A 19942-nucleotide genomic window follows, 5' to 3' on the forward strand; every position below is an offset into this window, starting at 1 on the left:
CAATCTAAAAGGTAAAAAAACCCTTAATTTTACAAAGTAATCAGTAAAAACTTCTTCCCGTCCCTAGATTGATCATGGAATGACATCGTTTACCTCTTGTGATATTGTGTGAAAGGAGATGAATCACAAACCAAAATAGTACTATACTAATTTTGTCAAAGAATAATTCCAGCTATGCACGGTCTTGTTTACAATTAAATGTTTAGCTATACTTCTGAAAATAAATATAATTACTTGTAAGTGTAATGGGAATCGTTTTTGTGAGCGAATGACGGTGTATATGGCTATAGCTAGTAATCTTATATAACGGCGTACACAACATAATTTCAAACCGTAAAAGTACTCATTGCTTTCTTCACCATACAAACTGTCAATAATGTGACAGTCATCTTGGGAGCTCATAAAAATACTTGCGTTGAACTCCACAACTTCTTTCCAAAACCAAAACCAATCAATGTTAACAGTTCCACATCGTAAAAATTGATTAAGTCAAACGCTCAGATGCCTATCACATCGCATGTTCCATTCAGTGGATGATACAGTCGATTCCATCCCTAGCCCTCCGTGAAGTTCTCCATTTTCGTCCGGCTCAGTCCTGCAGCTGGTGGGTTTTGCTATATGGCTTTGCTGAATTTCTTTGTTTGATATGAAGGTCAATCGGCCAGTTGTGCAGTAAGTTAGCATAAACCATCTCCTCGGTTTCTCTTTATAAAAAAAAATAATACATGTAGAAACATTTCGGTGGGCGTTAAGCCAAGGTAGCTCTACTGAGTGGAGCGCTGGAACTTCGCCCGTGCAAGCTTGTACGGAGGGTACCGAAGTTCCAGCGCTCCACTGAGTAGAGCTAAAGCCAAGGCAGACATAATTCAATCAGATTTTGCATAAAAAAGTTATAAAGGTCATTCGAATAAACTATTTTAAACAAGTCAACTTTTGTTCATTGCCATTGCCGGATCAGTCATGCACGTTTAGGCCTATGTCTTAAAAAAACATGGATGGCGACCAGCATGACAGGTCTAGATCGCATGGAATTTAAACAAAATATCTCGCTAGCTACCACACAGGCCTCCATTCTCCTCAAACTCAGAGCGACAACATTAACGATATTAATAATAATTTGCTTTGTCATTGCCATGTTCATATTCCTCCATGTTGTATTGTTGATGTACCCTAACGTGGTGCGGCCCCCAACGTGGCGCACTTTGATTTTTCGCCTGTAGCGCCTAGCTAGAGCAAAAGTTTTAACTGAAATTTCACAGAAAGTGACATTTCATCAAGTTTTAAACACTCCCGTTCATAAATCGCGAGTTTATTTACCCGTTACAAAGTTAGAAGATAAACTTATTTTGGCGTGATTTTCCGATTTTATTTTCAAGTGCAAAGTGAACACTTTGAAAGTGCCCCGAAAAAATAAGAAAATAATTTTCTGACAAACATCTGGCTGTGTATTAAAGTAGAGATAATAATGATTTATCAGAATTTATCAAGTTAACAGAACTTCTTAAATGTTAATTTGGAATTTTCCGAGATTTATTTAAGTGCGCCACGTTAGGGAACACTCCGCGAATTTGTGCCCAATTTCCGGACGCCACCGTTTTTGAATTTCGGATTAAATTTTATGAAACCGAAATTGTTCACAGAGGTTAAATAGCACGCATTAATAAGGTAAAAGTACCAGTATGTTTATACTGCATGAATTTGAGGTTTGTCAACAAATAGGTTTGTCAACACTACTCGAGGAAAGTTGGGTAAGCTTCGAAGTGCGCCACGTTAGGGAACACGACTATATAGGCCTCGTTTAAAAAACAACTTACTTGCGAATAATTGTCCTATTCTTCAACGCTCCTTACTTCCCGACTCCAGCAATCTAATGCTGCGCACACCTTGACTATACTCTTCATCGATTTTGATCAATTTAGATCTCTGTTTCTTTTATTCTTTCAAAAATGACAAAGAAACCGAAGAAAACCCAACTTCATTTTTTAATCCTCCGTTCGAAAGTGTACACAACTCGAATGCGAAAATTGTGTTCTTTACCCTTTTCAAAAAACGCGCGCACGAACGCACGTTCGTACGCGATGTCCTATCCAGTCTGTGTATATGGAGATCAATGGTTCTCGGGCTGAAACACGCGCTAATGTCTTACACCATTGATCTCCTGTGTATATGGAGATCAATGTTTTACACACATTTTGTGCGTGTGACGTATTCACTTCGGTACTCCATAAGGTCCCATTTCCCGCAAGTTACTCGTGTTATCATAATATCACTATGTTGATAGGACACCGAGCAATGCAGAGATAGAGATGTATAATATTTGACATTTTGAATTTAATATCAGTAAAGACGAGGCAGCATTTCTTATTACACTTCTGTATTTTGATACAAAAGAAGACACTATTGGTCCTTAAAGCTATAGTCCATCATTTGCAGCAATCCGAAAAGTAACTGGCGTAATTATTGTTGAAAAACACACTTGGTTGAAAGATAGTAAGTGGACTAAACTCCCTGTGAAATTCTTTCTGGCAAGCTGTCATTTGAAGTAATCAACGAAAGAAGGCCTTTCCAACGGTGCGTCTTATTTAAAGACGCACCCGTAGGAAAATTTAAATTAGTAGTTCGTTTTGTTATTCGGCGAAGCGCGCGCAAGCATTGGCACGACGCACGCTCGCGCGCGGTTGCTATGATTCGTCCATAAATAGAATAAAAAGACTAGATCGGCAGCGCGTGCATAGCGCATACGCACGGCCTTGCCTGGAGGGTCACGTGCTGGAGGAAAGATACAAATTATTGCGCGCTAGACGTGACGAACGCAACGCCGTTTACGCGCACATTGCGAGTTTATTTTCTGTTACTTGAGACCTTCAATGCTAATAATAATTTTATACACAAGAAAATAAATAAGATAACATCGTTCCCATAATGTTGAAACCCCAGTCTACTCTTGTTTATTTCAATTATATCTCTTGAGCATGGATGCTTATGATTATGACTAGGGCCTACTTAGCAAAATTGGTTGTCTTAAAACAGGTTTACTTTGCAGAAAATAAACTGATTATCCCGTAGCCGAAATGAAAAGCGGCACGCTAATGTGTAAGCGTGCGTGAGCGCAGCGCGTAAATACTCGGTGCGCATTTCTAGCTTCGCGTTGAGCTAGGTCACGTGCTAGAGGAAATATCATACATTTAGCTCCATTACTTTACGTTAGTTTGTTGCGCGTCCACGAGAGACAACAAAAATGGCGGAGATTTATCGCACTGTGAACGGGCGCGTGTGGACGCGCTGCCGATCTAGTCTTTTTATTCTATATCTATGGATTCGTCGGATCGGTGCGCGACATCGTGTAGCTGCAATCAGCTCAGTGAGAACGTGCATGTCTCGGACGCTGAATTCAGGCCCAATTCAAAACATGATTCAGCAACTTTTGATTTGGAATTGAGATCCTAAAATGCTGTTTTTCTCGGAATATACAGCTGAAGCTGAGCTGAAACTTCATCAGGTTAGTTGTTCAGTATCCTTCATAAGATTCTGAACACTTTTGTTGCTTCAAACGAACAAAATGCACAAATTACAAATGATGGACTATATCTTTAAATCTGGAATAAACAAAAACAAATCGATTAACAATTTTTCAATCTAAAAATGTCTTGGCTTAAATTTAAGAGATGCTGACAATTACATATTACAATACCTCTTGTTTTTTTTCATTATGAATTGTTAATGTTTCCTGAATAACATTCAGTTTAATAGTTTGTAAGTATTTTGATGTCACATAAAATCTTGGGCCGCATGTAGTATCAAATAGTCCCACTTATCCAATGTTTTAGCTGCACAGAATTAGCAGAACATGTGCTGTGCTTGCTCCAAAGGTTACCATAGTACATTGTGTAACTTCATTGAATTAGACAATGTAAAATATCACTCATTATAATTACTCTTAAGAATTAAAAATGTTGCACTACATATAAGCAAATAATCTATTATTATAGTAGTAAAGAAAAGACAAGATTTCTTTATACATTTCTTTAATTTGATATAAAAAGAGATGCTTTTGGTCCATACATTTAGAGTATTACAAATTTTGGTCTAAGCGTTATCATACACTGTATAATGAGTCTCCGTCTGAAATGTTACATGTTTTCGTCCAACACAGTTAAAATCCCTAAAAACTGTTTTTGACTTTTTCATTATTATATATCTAGTTAATATAGTTTCTATATTAACCGTATAGTTTATTTCACTTCTTTAGCCTGTGGCTTACAAGACATATTGTTTTCAGCACCCATATTCTCAAACTGAAACTCTTGCAACCATTCATTTTATCAAGAAGCAGGTCAGCGAAGTATCAAGGCATACCAAATCGTATGCACTTCTTAATGCAAATTACAACTAACCTATACTTTTTATTCGTGACAGCACGTGTCACATTCAATCTTTATATTTTAGAACAATGATATTAATTCCCATTATTTTGCAACAATGGAGGATGTTTGATTTTTGTTTGTTTGACTATCCTGATGCTTGAAAGCGGAGTTAAATACGAAGTACATTTTGGAAGTATTTTTTGAATTTCCAAATGAAAACTTTCAGTAAATCGTTTAGTCTAAAATCAGGATCATCTTCACTTTTTATATATTTAGCACTAAAACAGCAGCAATTTTTTTTTTTAATGAGCGCAAGCGTGTGAGTTTCTGCGGCTCAGTCTATAACATCGCCTGCAAGTAAATATTAAATCAATCGGTATGCTGCCCTCAAGTGTTGAATAAGCTCCAGTTTTTCCTGCTTCGGCAGGAAGGACGCACGTGCTGCGTTCAGAGTCTGGAAAAAAATAAAACGATTTAAGAGACTTTATTTGAGTACTAAACAAGACAAATAAGGGGAATTCTTCTCAATAAAGAATAGCTTGTTTGTTTTTGTTTTGCGTATGTCCAATAGCTACAGGCTCAAAAGACTACTAGACTGCTGTGTAAACCTAAAAGTTTTGACCCAAGAAATCATGAAATTTACTTTTAACCATGAGATACTTTCAATTTGTAGTTAGTTTAAGATTTCCTTCTTAAAGTTAATAAAATGTGTTGAAAAAGTAAAGCAGATAAAAAGATCGATCATTATTTTGTTTTGTACATTGATGTTTATCCAGTGGAACAATGAAGAGTATTCTCCCATGTTTGACATTGGGTAGTCGGTGCAAAGATGCCATATAGTTCGCGACGTATTACTCGAAAGTCTGACAGCTAACATGTAAGTGAGAGGTGTGCAGCAAAAGCTAGGATGTTGTAGCGTTTTCCAGCAATACATTTCTTTTGAAGATTCTTTTTATGCGCTGAAGATTTCCGGTATTTGTTTTGTTTCTCCATCACCCTAGGCTTTGACATGGGTTACGCCCACGGCTTTTAAATAGGCAATTTTCAAAAACTTTTGATCATGGTACACGGGAGATTATTGGCTCCATTTAGGGGTACTACTACAATAAAAACTGTGAACTTATTTCTGACATTATAATGCGCTGCAAAATTGCTGGTTTGGGTTGGACATCTTAATTCTTATGTCAAGCTCCATGAGCGCCCATACAGCTCCATGTGGCGGGTACAGCGTGAGTTTAGGATAATGTGAAATACGGACTCATTGGTAGTATTGCGCATGCCTAAGTATGATAATTAGGAGAGTGATTGGTCACATGAGAGGTTGTCACCAATAATAGGGTAATGGAGTCCGATTCATTTATCCATGCCATGCCATGCCATGTCATTCCATTCCATTCCATGATTCATTTATTCATTGATTGTATGAAGACTACGAACCGCTTGTACAGCCTGCTCCTCAGACAGTGGAAAGTACTTCTTAGCAATCTGGAACTCGTCATTGATGGTGTTTGCAAAGACCGTTGGATCGTCAGTGTTCAGTGAAAAGTCCATTTTATCCTGAACAAACCTAGAAATAAACCAGCAAGTGATCATATTAAACTGCCTTCTATTAAGCCCCCTATTTCAAATAATAGAAAAAAATTTGCTGCATTGTTTATAAACAATACGTTTCATTTGACTTTAGTGTTCCATTTAAAATTGTACCCCAAGGGCGGATCGGGGGGGGGGCAAAAGGGGGCCATGCCCCCCCCCCCCAAAAAAAAACGAAACCAATTTTTTGTATGTGACGTCGCAATAAAGGCAGGCAATGAGTACACCACCATCTTTTCTTCCAAAAAACATTGGTTAAAGTGGTCAGAAATTGCCGCAGATTGCACCACAGAGCATCTAGAATCCCCCCCAAATTTTGACCCACTTTTCGGGGGACCAAATATTTTTTGCTCCCCCCCAAAAAAAATTGTGTTCTGGATCCACCCTTGTTGTACCCCATGCCCAATACGTTTGACGCTATATAAGCCGCTGACTACAACATGCCACACACCTTCCAAGTCTGTAAAATTAGAAGAAAAAAAACGAACGAAAAACAACAACTGACACTACAAGTATTTTGTTTGAAGGAATTGAATGATAGATTCGATTGCGCTTTCCAGCGGTATTGGGTCGATAAGTTACGTAACAAGTTCAACAGTGAAGGATGTGCACCGGAGGCGTTGTAAATTCATATCGAGTTGGGTTTTCAACCGAGTACCAACATTCACAGTGCCTGTAGAAGATCCGTGGTCCCATTGAGATGCGAATAGGAGGATTTAGCTAATTACCTTACACATGGATGCTTCGTGAAGTCGGGGTCGCATGACCCAGTGTAGACGCTGGATGTTGGGCAAATTTCGAGGTGGATGCCCTTATCTTTCACCATCTGAAAAAGGCAGAAGCACATTTTTTTCCGCAGCCAAGTATATCATTTAGTATCATAATACGCATGCGTGGAAACTATCACGTGATTGAAATAATATATGGCATGATTTGACTTAGATTTAGATTTCGAGCGAGGTTGGGAGCGACGCCATTGCCCGGTTCCTTCCTTTTTTTACTCGGATGTAAACTCCACAGGTATAGTGTCCCATTGGCCCCGGTATTTCCCTTTCTTTAATCGTGTTTAATCAAATCCTATTTTACGATGATATAATTGGCACCCATTATTTTCTGGTTCATCGCTCATGAGTAACTTTTTAAAGGAAATGAAAGTCCGAAAAATCACACCATTTAATCAACTGATGCATGCGCATTATGGTAGGTGAATAGTCTTTGCTGTAAAAAAAAAATGCTTATTGGAGCCTCGGCCTATTTCCTTTTTTTAATTGCTGAAATAGCCAAAATCTCAATACTTAGATTTAAGATGCGAATTGCCTACAGTTTGTTCGATGAAATAACCATGCAGAATGGCGATGTAGGCTTTAGGCAGTTTTATGTTTCCCTTACGCGCATCATTTCCAATGCTCTCCATTAGTAATGATCGATGCGCGTATGGGGAAATGCGGATGAGAAATGTCGGATACGTCACTGTTCGTGGTTATTTTATTGAGCATGCACGTTATTTGTGATTTCTACGGTCATTCCTGTGTCATCGTCCAACGCGTTGGTGTTCAAGTCTCTCATCCACAACTACGCATCATCATTAATGTCTACAATTCACATCTATGTCAGACATAATGATGTACCTGATAGACGTCATCATCGTCCACACTGTGGTAGCCATGTCCAATCCTCTCAGCCTTCAGTAACTCTATGGCTTTCTTGACATTACTGGCTGGACCATCTTCCCCTGCATGCACAGTGCGATGAATGCCACAACGCTCAGCTTCCTGTAATAATAAAAACAAAAGACGACTTGAAAAAAATACATTGGTTTACAAAACCATAGGTAGACCCAATAATGTAGATTTGGTCCGGGGTGATGATGCTTGTTGGGAATATACTGGTTCTCTTTGTGTAAACACGCAAACAGGCAAAAGTTTTGCGGTATTCGGAACGGATGACAGATAAACACGCAGGGATCGAGGCCCGAAATATAGGTGTGCTGCCCAAGGGTGATGGCTGTAACCCGCTTGGCTTGGGGTCGAGTGGAAAAGTAATCCCGCACCTCGTTCCGTTCTTGTCAAAATAATCCCGGCATGAATTGGCTAAATACATACAAATATTGGAGTTTGACTCTCATTCTCTAACCAATCATCTTGACACCTATGATAAGTTTGAAGCCGAGTCGGTCATATCAAACTTGACGAAGCAACAAAAAGAAAATACACCAAATAACAACCGAGAGTGGGGAAGTGTGCGACCTCCTTTGGTGCTGTGGATCAATTTTCGTGATCCTTCCCCAATTTCCATTGAGGACATTTTAAGTAGATACTTATGTGTAGAAAATCATTGACGGAAAGCATCGACTTGGTATGTGCGTAATCACGTGTTCACTGATAACTTCCAGTCACATGACAGAATTTCATGTCACATGATGAATTTTTTTCCAATGTCTTTTTTGTCGACGCAATTGCCTTTTACCAGACACCAGTTTGTTATAAAGACTTCTAATGAAAATCAAATTACTGACACGATGGCGTCATGCCACATTTTGTGTGTAAACACTTTTTATAGCTCCATGGTAAATCTAGCAATATTGCACTGTATGGTGAGTGGCATCTAAGAGGGATAAAACTTTGTTTCTATTGAATGTCCAAAAGTACAATACTGGTTTGCTAAATAAACAACACAAAAATCTCCTTATAGTACATGCCAGCGAGTCTTAACATTATGTACCTTAGCCTCCGTTAGACCACAAAATATCTCCAGCAGTACCGTGAAGGGCAAATATAACACGTGATGTAAGTACATGTACATGGTTCTTTATAAATCCATTTTGGTTCAAATACCTGGAAAACTCTAACGATTTCTGGATGAAAAACGTGGCCTTCTGTTTCGTCTGCACGTCCACAGTCAGCTATATCAATGCCAACTACGGATGGACTGTATTCCCGGCATAGCTGCAGACATTCTGCCGCCCATCCTGCAAGGCAATAGAAATAGCGCCATCAATCAACAACTCCATGCTATTCCCGCCTTGGAGAACAGAAGGTGAAGCTTATCATTGCAATAATAGCTGTCCTAAAATTAAAGAATATAATAATAAAGAACAACCTCCAATTGAGGGCAAATTATACGAAACTGTATAGGAAAGGGGTCTGCAACTCTAAATCAATATCAAAAAGCGCTCCGTAGGGTTTTATGAAATCCAGCACCCCTCGGTTTTAAAATTCGTCACGGCTGTTTGAATTCGTCGAGGCTGAATGAGTCCCCCTACCCCACGCTAACTCCCACCCCATCCCAACCACTACCTTACCTAAGACGAGTCATGTGTGTGCCATCGCATCGGGTGGAAAAGGGTCAATGGGTAATAAAGGGGGAATTGGATGTGGCTAGGAAATATGTAGAGAGAATGTAAACTAGGGAAAGACGGAACAAAATAAAGCATTTAAATTCATTCGATTTGGGAAGCATTTTGTTACCATATAATGCGAGCCAAAAAGAAAGCGACCAGGAGTAATCAATTTTTTCCTGAAAACATTTAAATTTGATAGAAATGAAGTATTTCTTAAAAGCGCATGTTCTTCCACGCATCCCCCCCCCCCCCCCCAAAAAAATTAGTGAAATTGATCCATGCTATCAGAAATTATGCACGTTTTACTAAAAGAACCATTATAGCTGTCCACGGAATGCCATTGGAAGCTATTGAGCAAAGTTACAAGCAGATTACAAGCATTTAAATACGAATGAGATTTTCATCATTTAATCAGGACTTAGTTCAAGGTTATTTTTTTCCTGTCCGATACATCTGACAGGAAATAATAGCCTTTGTGTTTTGAATATGAGTAAAGTCAACCCTTTTCCCCGAAATATTAATGGGGATTTGTTTGTTGTTTTCCTTTGCAATTTCTTGTTCATCTATGGAGGTTTAAAAACGTCCATGTTTCATTGTATTTAATGGGTATTCATCAGTTCGTAGAACGGTAAATGATCAGTGATATATGGACAGCTGAATTTTGTGATCTTTTTGTTAAAAAAGACATTATTTGGGAATAGAGTACATGTAAAATACGTGAAAATACGCGAGCCACTTATTGTGTTTAACTATTTTATTATAATTCAATCACTTTTTTGATTCACCCTGTGTTTTTCTTTCTCTGAGGAGGAGATTATACACGACGATTTGAAAAAAGAAATAGGAAAGTTAGAAAAGAGAGATAGCTTACCGGGCGTTTCTCTTGCAGTGCATATGATGAGTCTGGCCTTGACATTGAAGTCCTTCTGTCCTTTGTCTAATCCCTCTACAATGCTCTGCATTACCTCGCGTGTTGATAGCGCCTTCTCCTCAACATGGCCACTGTCTGGCCCTGAGTAGACCAATAACTGGGGGCTGAATCGCGTCTCAAAGTACACAACCCCTTCCCTTGCCTTGTCTTCGCAAAGTTCGTAGGAAATACGACGAAGAGCTTCCTTGTCACCTCTAAAAATAATAACACACATTACACAATACAGGCACTTCATAAACTTTAACCAGCTTTCACTGGACCCAAAGTTGCATTAGCTAAAACTTTAAGACTCACATTAGAGGTGGCAAAAAAATCTCGAACTTCTCCAGAAACTTAGGTAGGCTTCCCAATTCAATGTGGCGTATGATACTTGTCATCTCTTCAGCTGTTGAGCCCGGCACGTCGATTCCTCGCTTCCTGTACAACAAGGACAACAATTGCTAAAGTAATACAGGACACTTTGCAACCAAACTAATAGAAAATAATAGCACCTTGGATGGAATGTCATTCTATACACTCTTCTACTTAAAGTTTCGTCATTACACTAAGTATAACACATATCAATACAAATTCACAAATATCTAAGAAAGTTTACCCACTCCTATTTGTCGAGGGCCCATCACGTGGCCGATTTTAAACAGTTAATAAAGACCGGGGCCCAATTTCTTGGCTCTTAAAGCCAGCAAAAAATCCCTGCTTACTATAGCAGAAAAATCGGTGCTTACGGTAGGTGTATTTCACGTGTTAGCGAGGATTTTGGCTTTTGCGCATTCGTGCATCCCGCATGACCGGATCCAGAACACAATTTTTTGGGGGGGGGGGTCAAAAAATTTGTGTCTCCCAAAAAGTGGGTCAAAAAATTACCGCGTGGGGTTCGGGACCCGAATTTTTTTTGGATTCTCGATGCTCTGTGGTGCGATCCGAGGCAATTTCTGACCACTTTAGCCAATGTTTTTTGAGGAGAAGATGGTGGTGTACTCATTGCCTGCCTTTATTGCGACGTCACATACAAAAAAAAAAAATCAATTGGTTTCGGGGTTTTTTTTGGGGGGGGGGGCATGGCCCCCTTTGGCCCCCCCCCCGGATCCGCCCTTGGCATCCCGTAACTAAGGATTCTATACAGGGTAAGCACAGAAATTTTCTGCTGGCGCTGCTTGCACAAAATGGTGATCGTAAGCGTGGAATTCTGTGGCCCGGCTGGCTGGTCTTAAACAACTTTCCAGTGTCACATGAAATTTGGACTCCAGTGAAATCCGGTGCCTTTTCTCATTTTATTGGTTAAACGTTCACAAATAACAATTCTCACGTAAACATGCGCAATACTACCAGAGAGTCAGTATACAATACACTATACAATACACCGGAACAGCTGCGTTCTCCGCCACGCGCGCACTACGCGCGACGGGCGTGCCAATCTCCATAGAAGGAGTTGTTTACGACTACTGGCGCGGAAATGCCATAATATATCTATAGGGGTGTTTCGAAAAACATGAAGTAAACAAAATCATAGGACATTTATAATTTTTGACTTGTTTTGAGTTTTGGACCGAAAGGTTCTGATTTTTTGACCGCTCGGGTAATTATCAGCATCCAGACGCCGACCGGAATAGTGTTTAAAAACGGCCAAGCACACATTCATTCCCTCACGATAATACCGAACACCATATTCAGGAAAGCAAATGTGACGGAACTCACTTTGCAAGTTCCCAGATAGTAGATGGTCGGACGGCGCCATCCAGATGGAGATGGAGCTCCACCTGGAACAGGAAAGGAAGGACATTTGGTGAATTGTTTCCATGATCCTACAATGTACAGAGTAAAAACGGCTCCATTCTTTGAAACCACGTGCTTATATATGAATGTGGGTAATTCAAGGGGACAATTTTGCTATTTGCATCAAATCTGTATAATTACATGCATTTCATCAAATAGTCTCGTTGAGTTACGAAATTGGTCGGGGAAAAACTGTTTTTTGAAAACACTTTTTTCCCGACCAATTTTGTAACTTGTTCATTCAATCAAAAATAGTGTTCATTCCATTATTTCATGCGGTTTCTGAATCGCAGTTTAGAGTATTCGATTTCGTTTCAATGTGTGGGTTAACATTTTTTCGTGCAAGAGAATTTCATCCGGGGTGGTTACTTTTCAATTTCGCACCGACTAGGCGAATTTGCACAATAGAAGTAGACCTATTCATTGTCAACGAAGCTTCTATTGTTTTGATCTTTTCTTTTCGCTAGACGTCATTCGTATTGGCGATAGGAAAATCAGTTTCGTTCAAGGACATTTCTATGGTTTTCAAAACCAAATTCAAAACTCACGAAATTATATGCGCAAGTATATGGTTGCTGCCTGCTTCTTACGCATGAATGAAGTATAGTCAACTTTCGCTAAACTGAACCCCGTGTGCAAAAGCTTTATGCGAATTGAACAAGTTGCGAGAAAACCCATGACTTGCTGTATCTTGGCACATGATTTCTTTAAAGTAAACAATTCCAAATTCCAACTAGTCAATGAATAACTGCTTTCAAGATAGCATGAATCCACTAACAAAATAACGACGGACAGCCAGACTTAATTGCGCGTAGCCTAAGTGAAGGCAATATTTTTCAAGTCCACTTAAACTTCGTTATATCTCGCCAGGACTTATCTATAAACAGATATTAATTGTTTATATAAATAAATTTAAGGGTTCGCTGATTTCGGTACTATGGTTCGATCTTTTGAACGTTGTTTTGGTTAGAACAGCCTGGACGGTCTCTGACGGTTTCCAGCCCGTCTCTGGTCGAATGTGCAAGGTTCGGATAATTTAAAATTATCGATTTCTGCAATGTTCTCCGGGTCCTTAAAGTAGTCCATACAAACGTTTGGTACATTTATTCTTCTCATTAGGCTCCCCGTGCGCGTCGGCAAAACGAAAAAGTTCTTTTTCAATATAAGATGATGTCTCAAAACCGCCAAACTCACTTTTTTGACTGGAATCCTGCTGCTGCACAATTCTAACGTGTTTTTTTGATGGGGTTGCTTTCGAGTATAAGCTTTATATGGCCTCTCTGGGCTTCAATATATTTGGCACTGATTTTAGTCGGGCACAATTTACAGACGGTGTTGTAATTTTATAATTGTGCGTCTGGATGCCAGAATGAGGGAGCAATGGTTGTATATCTGGAATCTGTAAATAATAACAGTAATAAAGAATCTGTAAACACTTTTTATTAGCGCAATTATGTAAGGGAGCAGACTAATGACCAGCCTGGCAGCTCATGCACGATTTCAATGCCGCTGTATGGTCTAACGTTAATACTGTCACTGATTTTTGGTCTAGACTATCAACTTTCCCGAAGAATGTTCGTGTCGGTCAAGATCGTAAGTGGGTGCAGAATTCTCAAGCCTTATGGCTTTAATTACTGAGGTCACCACAAGCTCCACTCTGAATGATATTTTTGAGCGCTTTAAAGGGATTGAAGCTTCATCTGCAACATCAGCCGACATTTGATGAAAAAATTAAGAGGAAAAAAAACCGCGTCGCCGCACCACTTTTGGGCAAGTTCCACACCAAAAACCGGAGAATTTTTTGGCCTTACCTCAAATTTTACATTATATTCAGTCAACTCCATTCCATAAATGAAATTTGTGAGAGAAAGGTTAACCCAGCGGCCGTGTCATCAGCGACGCGTAACGGGAGGGGAGGCATGGCGGCCGGGCACGCACCTATTTTGTAGAATGAACTTGAACCCCACTCAAAACGTACTTCTTTGACCTTTTTACGTTTAGAATCACACTGAAAACAGAATTACAACAAGGTGTAATCAATGACGTAACATGAACTGTTTCTATAATTGTGTCGTTGTTGTGTTCTAAACACTTTGCAAACTGTAGCTCTTAATTGTATCGTGCAGCGGCATCGGATACTCGGGTACATGTATTGATTTCATACCGGTATTTCGCAGGTATTAGCCAAGCTCACGTTGGCACAATACGTCATTGTGCATTGAGCAAAATAATTCCCTCATGTCAAAACCGTCTGTCCTTTTATAGCGCCATGGTCGAAGACTTACGGTGCCCCTGACAAAGCCACCGACAACGCACCAAAGTAATGAGAGTCGTTCTTCTATTCTATGTGTACAATGTATTTGGCCATTAGAAAATCATCACGCACACACTGTACAGAAAAGCGCATCGTATCCTAACGTTCTCATGGATGATCATCAACTGAACAATTGGCTTGTTATTACTCGAACCCGTGCTTCGTTCGCCACGATACAAACACTTGCCTTGTCCCAAGTCCAATGGTGTAGCTGCTGATACTGAAACAATTAACAGTTCAGTACACAAGGCATACTGCTTTGAACAATATATAACCGCCATATCGTGATTATATACGAACCTTTGGAGCTAGTTGTTGAGATTTCGATTCATCCGCCATTATGCACTCTGTACAAACCTGCACACGGAAGCTTTTATTCACATGAATGTGCGGCAGTTATTACATACAGCTTTCCTGCCGACACCGCGCTTACAATTGTCCCCAGAGGCCCACCTTTGACATACTATGTCACATACTTAATCGGCCGTTTAAAGGCGCACTTGATTGTCAAAATCATGCCACAAAATCAGAAGATATTTGTGTCGTAATTTTCAAGTTTGAATGATCAAATTAAATTCTATAAAGGCCCTATAGACCTTTATCATGCTGCCACCATTTCCGTCATGTTATCAATGTATCAAAAAAAAAGAAGAAAAAATTTACTGAATGATAGTATTGGAATCAGACTATTTTTCCATCCAGCCTCGCTTTGGTAATGTTGATTTGAATGGAAAAAATGCAAATGGCCGCACAATGATAATGGTCTATTGACAGAGATGTGAACGCCACATACAGTGCATGCTCTAAAGACAATCACGTGATCCCGGAAGCTAAATACACGTGACGACGTCGGTAGGGTACCGGGTACCGTGCATGGCGTGATACCGAAATTCCTTCTTGAAACTTGGAGATATTGTGCAAGCATTCATCCGATTTCGTATTACAAACTTCCAGATAAATTGCACGTTACCTGTCTGTTATGCGTTGTTTTGATTTGCAGTCAGTGGTACATGTAGAATATCACTTCAAGGTATTGTCATTTGATTGAACCTGTCATAATCTTATGGATCCGACTTTCATTTATGTGAACCACTGTAAAAGGTAACCTAAGTCAAATTATGCATTGGGCATGGGTCGCATGTGGAGTGGGAAAATACAGTCGGTTAGTTCCGGACATGGGCGTCGCGAGGGGGGGGGGGGCAAGGGGGGCACTCCCCCCCCCGGAAAAGCAAAAAAAAAAAAAAAAAAAAAAAGGAAGAAAAAAAAACCAAAAAGAAAAAAAGAGGCGCGAAGACAAAGTGTTGTAAATTTAATGGATTTGGGGGGGGGGGGGGCAAAATGTCCCTGCCCCCCTCTAAAACTGATACATCGAGAATGTGTTGAGAAATACAAGCATTTTTTGGCAAACATTTTTCTGCCCCCCTCTAGAAAAAATCCTGGCGACGCCCATGGTTCCGGATAGTGAAAATCATTCAGTCTGTACTCGGGCTGCTCTCGGTTTAACACTTTACCCTAAGTGAGGCAGATATACTACAAAATAATTTTCCAAATTTAAGCTCCTTGGGTCATATTTTGAATATGCGACGTCTACAGTACCGATGCCGCAATAGTTCCGAGTAAACACTTCAGGATCGGGTTGAAATGCTGCTTCGCACTTCAAAACTAATCACTTCTAACATTTGTTTTGCAGCCAGACCCACTGAGAATCAAACAGATTTTATTTTTTGAAATGCGGCTCATTTAAAAGACTTCAATGATATTTTAAAAGAGAACTTGCATAAAATGAATGTTTACGAAACTTTCGTCTGCAGCGCGACATCAAACACGCATGGACTGAGAAAACCTTTGACCCATCACACAGATCAACACGTCACACAGAATCGACGTACGTATCATTTAGATTTTGGAAACAGTTCTTTCCAATTTTTTTTCCATAGAAATTCCTGGAAAAAAATAGCGAACCCCCACAGGCCTGCTCCGACACCCAATTTTTGATTAGGAGGTATGTACTTATTCTGTGATATAGTGTTAATAATCGTCGGATTTGAACAGCACCCCCTTTGAAATTATGGTACAAGCCCCGCCCCCTCCCCTGCTTTTTGAACTTATGGAGGACAAGTTTCAGGAGGAAAAAACGTGTCTACATTTCAGAATTTTTTGCCGTTAAAACCCCACTCTGCGAAAGTTCCTAGATCCGCCCCTGACGGTCCGTGACTACACTCGCAATCCGGAACTGGGCAAAAATATACATTCAGTTGTTGGCGATTTTGTACTTATTGGAGACTCTTCAAATTGTTTTGTTTAAAAAAAAATCGATGCAAGAGTTCATACGACTGTATAGTATAGAACATTTTCGAAGTCTAAAAAACCACAATGTCCTATTTTGATCTTAAATAACTCTGTTGTTTACCAATGGAATTGACCCAAATTTCAGATCATGTAAACAAGGCATGACAAATTTTATGGAGCGAGTTTCATCAGCTTTGTGCAAGAGGTTGAGATTTACACGCCAAACGAAAAGTACTAACATTCAGAATCTACAAATTTCGCATTAGCGTCCACTTTCGACTTGTCGATACAGCGCTGGAGACGGTAATGGAAGGCACGTGATCAGATGTACCTTTGGAACGCTCTATGTGTTGTGCCAAACGATCAAGTTGTGCAATGACATCAGGGGTGGTCCTGCATTCCTTCAGAAGATTTTGCCAACAGCACGCGCCTTCCGCCACCGTCTCTCAGGGCTATTTCGACAATGGTGGAAGCCAAGTCGAAAGTGACATATTTTCAAAGTGAATTTTTATTTCATATGGCGTTTAAATCTGTCTAAGTCCCTACATTCGAAGTCCAAAGGACAATGGAGGGACCGGGAACCAGTCTAGGTTGAACACCGTTCAATGGGTCGACTCCGAACATCGGAATGCACCCTTTGCACGCTCCGCCATAAGAATGCAGAGCCTCGATCTGGCAACTTTACACAATGAATATAGACGGTTCAGTGATTCTCGTGTCGGGGTTCAGTGATTCCCCTGTACACACGAGAAACACTGAACCGGCTATATTTATTGTGTAAAGTTGCCAGATCGAGGCTCTGCATGCTTATGGCGGAGCGTGCAAAAAGCAAATTGCTTCGTCTGTTAGACCCCCTTAACACAGGGTTGTGACATTTTCGCCTCCCTTGTGCAACCATAAAACTGACCAGGTCGCCGTTGGAGGCTCAAAAGGGGCCGAATGGTTGCCTAGGTCGTTCAAAGGTGGTACACAGGATGTTCAGACATCGCCATGGACGCCATGGTAGCCGTAAATGTTTGAACATGTTCAAAACAGTCGCACAAAGGTCGCCAAGGAGGTTGGTTGCTCAAAGTTGGCTCAAATGAGCCATAAGGAAGGCACAAGCATTGCCGTGGTTGCAGAATGGATGCACAATGGTTTGCCGATGGTCGCCACTTAATTATAGATCAGTCAAGGGCGGATCCGGGGGGGGGGGGGAGCGGGGCAAAGGGGGCCATGACCCCCTTAAAACGAAACTATTTTTTTTAATGTGAAGTCGCAATAAAGGCAGGCAATGAGTACACCACCATCTTTTCCTCAAAAAACATTGGTTAAAGTGGTCAGAAATTGCTTCAGATCGCACCACAGAGCATCTAGAATCCAAACAATTTTCGGGGCCCCTTAAGCGGGCGCCCCGAACCCCACACCGTAATTTTTTTGACCCACTTTTATGGGGGACCAAAATTTATTTAGCCCCCCAAAATTGGGTTCTGGATCCGCCCTTGAGATCAGTTCTGTTGCACATTTTCCGTCCATCTCGGCGATGCTTCTGCCTCCCTTGTGCCTCCTTTGGCCGACCGATTGAACGATGACTTTGGCCACTGCTGTGCCGCAATTCGGCGTTGGTTGCCTTAGGTTGCACAAGGGGAGCACAGGGGAGGCAGGCAAGTGGCTCAGTGGACACACAGGTCGCTCGTAGCTCGACATGAAAATGCCCGAATATTGCAGTTTTGGTGTTTCAAGGGAGGCACAAGGATCGCTGGAGCAGTTACATAGAAACAGGATTTTCTGGGTTTAGGCGACCATTGAGCGTCCTGGCCATTTTTGGTCGTTCATAGGTGGTACAAAGGTCGCAGCCAGTCTGTGTAAAGGGGGCGTTATTAGACGACGCCGAATTGAGAAGGATCGAAGTCGATGCGGCGGGATCATTTATGATAAATCTTACGCCATAACTTGCTGGAGTAAAGCGCCTGCTCACACGTTAACCAACCAGTGGCGGTGGAACAGTTTTGACAGGGATTGCCGGCCGCGATTTTTTTTACCGTAGGTAGGTGCATAATTCAGTGTTCCTTTGAATCGTTGCAAGACGCTTGGGCTCTCGTTCACTTTTTTCCCCTTAAAATAAAATTATCTCAACGATAAATTTAGAGAGGCAAAATAGTCGATGAAAATGAGCAGCAACGACTTGGATTCGAACCAGGGATCTTTGTATCCATAGCTCATCTCGCTATCCACTAGGCTACTGTGGTAACTCGACGACGTCCGTACTTTAAAGTGTTTTAAAGGTATAACTGCACAGTGCAACAATGCCCTTGATATCATTGTTCTGTTTCATGAATAAATATACTGGGCCCGATCCAAACTATTGAAATATTCGTGACTTTGGAAAAGAAATCGGCGGAGGGGAGGCGCTAAACTTCATTATCTCCAGAGACAGTAGGCTGCACAACTTATTGTTTTATGTTTACCCATCATTCGATTATTCGTGACCTTGCCAAGAGGAGGGCATTCCCCCATTTGAACAAGTTTCCGTTTCCGCCGCTAGTAGAACCAACCGTATACAAAAAATCGACTGCCTTTCGTCTTTATTTATCCAAGATTAAGTATATACAAATGTGAAAATGTCAGTATGTCTCAAACCAGTGAAACGTTTGTTACACGCACACACAAAATTGTTGTCACAGTTGGGAGCTTTATATGAAACTGACTGTCAAAACGCCCTATGGGGGGGGCGTTTTCGAAACGACTGGCTTTGGCTTTGGCTTCGTCTTCGGCTTAATGACATTTTAGGCCCCGACTTCGGCGACTCCAGCTACTTTTTGGTGCCTGCAGTGGCGTAGCCAGGAATTTTTCAGGGGGGGGGTTGCTGGGGGGCTGGAACATTTCATGGGGGCGTCATGTAGATCAATCTCAGTGGGGGCGACAAGGTTTCAGGGGGGGGGGGGGGCTGTCGCCCCCACGCCCGCCCGTGGCTACGCCACTTGGTGCCTTTTATGCTTCAGGAACATTCAATAGGTTGATATGAAGACAAAAGTTGGAATATTTTCGTTTAGTTTGCCTCTCAGTGGTTCAGAAGTAGCAGGCGAAGCCGAAGCCGAAGCTAAAGCAAAGGTTTCGAAAACCCCCTATACGCAAAACTTTCAAAGGGATTCGGGTTTAGCGCAGTGGGCCAGAATTCCTGCAGGCCTGGGCAATGTGTGGATTGGGTTTCCTACCTGTAATTTCTTCTCTCTCTCTACAGCTAGTTTCATCAGGATTTCCATCTACAGTTCCCAAAGCACTTTTGAGGAACCTTGGTTTCATTACCAGAAATAAATGATAAATTGAAAGTCATTATTACATTAAGTAAACATTTGCACAAA

At 40.9% G+C, this 19942-nt stretch overlaps 1 protein-coding gene across 1 annotated transcript; it reads right to left on the reverse strand.

Annotated features, from left to right (window-relative positions):
• Positions 1-3546: 3546 nt before the first annotated feature.
• LOC119723423 (adenosine deaminase-like) lies at positions 3547-14778 on the reverse strand. The gene is made up of 9 exons (XM_038194049.1): positions 14613-14778; positions 11921-11982; positions 10520-10642; positions 10166-10419; positions 8789-8922; positions 7583-7726; positions 6683-6780; positions 5802-5931; positions 3547-4818 (listed from the first exon to the last, which is right to left on the reverse strand). The coding sequence occupies exons 1-9, from the start codon at positions 14649-14651 to the stop codon at positions 4729-4731; spliced, it is 1074 nt and encodes a 357-aa protein (XP_038049977.1). The 5' UTR covers positions 14652-14778; the 3' UTR covers positions 3547-4728.
• Positions 14779-19942: the final 5164 nt, after the last annotated feature.

The sequence above is a fragment of the Patiria miniata genome, unplaced genomic scaffold, assembly GCF_015706575.1.
Source record: "Patiria miniata isolate m_02_andy unplaced genomic scaffold, ASM1570657v1 HiC_scaffold_1, whole genome shotgun sequence".
In the NCBI taxonomy this organism is placed as follows: Eukaryota; Metazoa; Echinodermata; class Asteroidea; order Valvatida; family Asterinidae; genus Patiria; species Patiria miniata.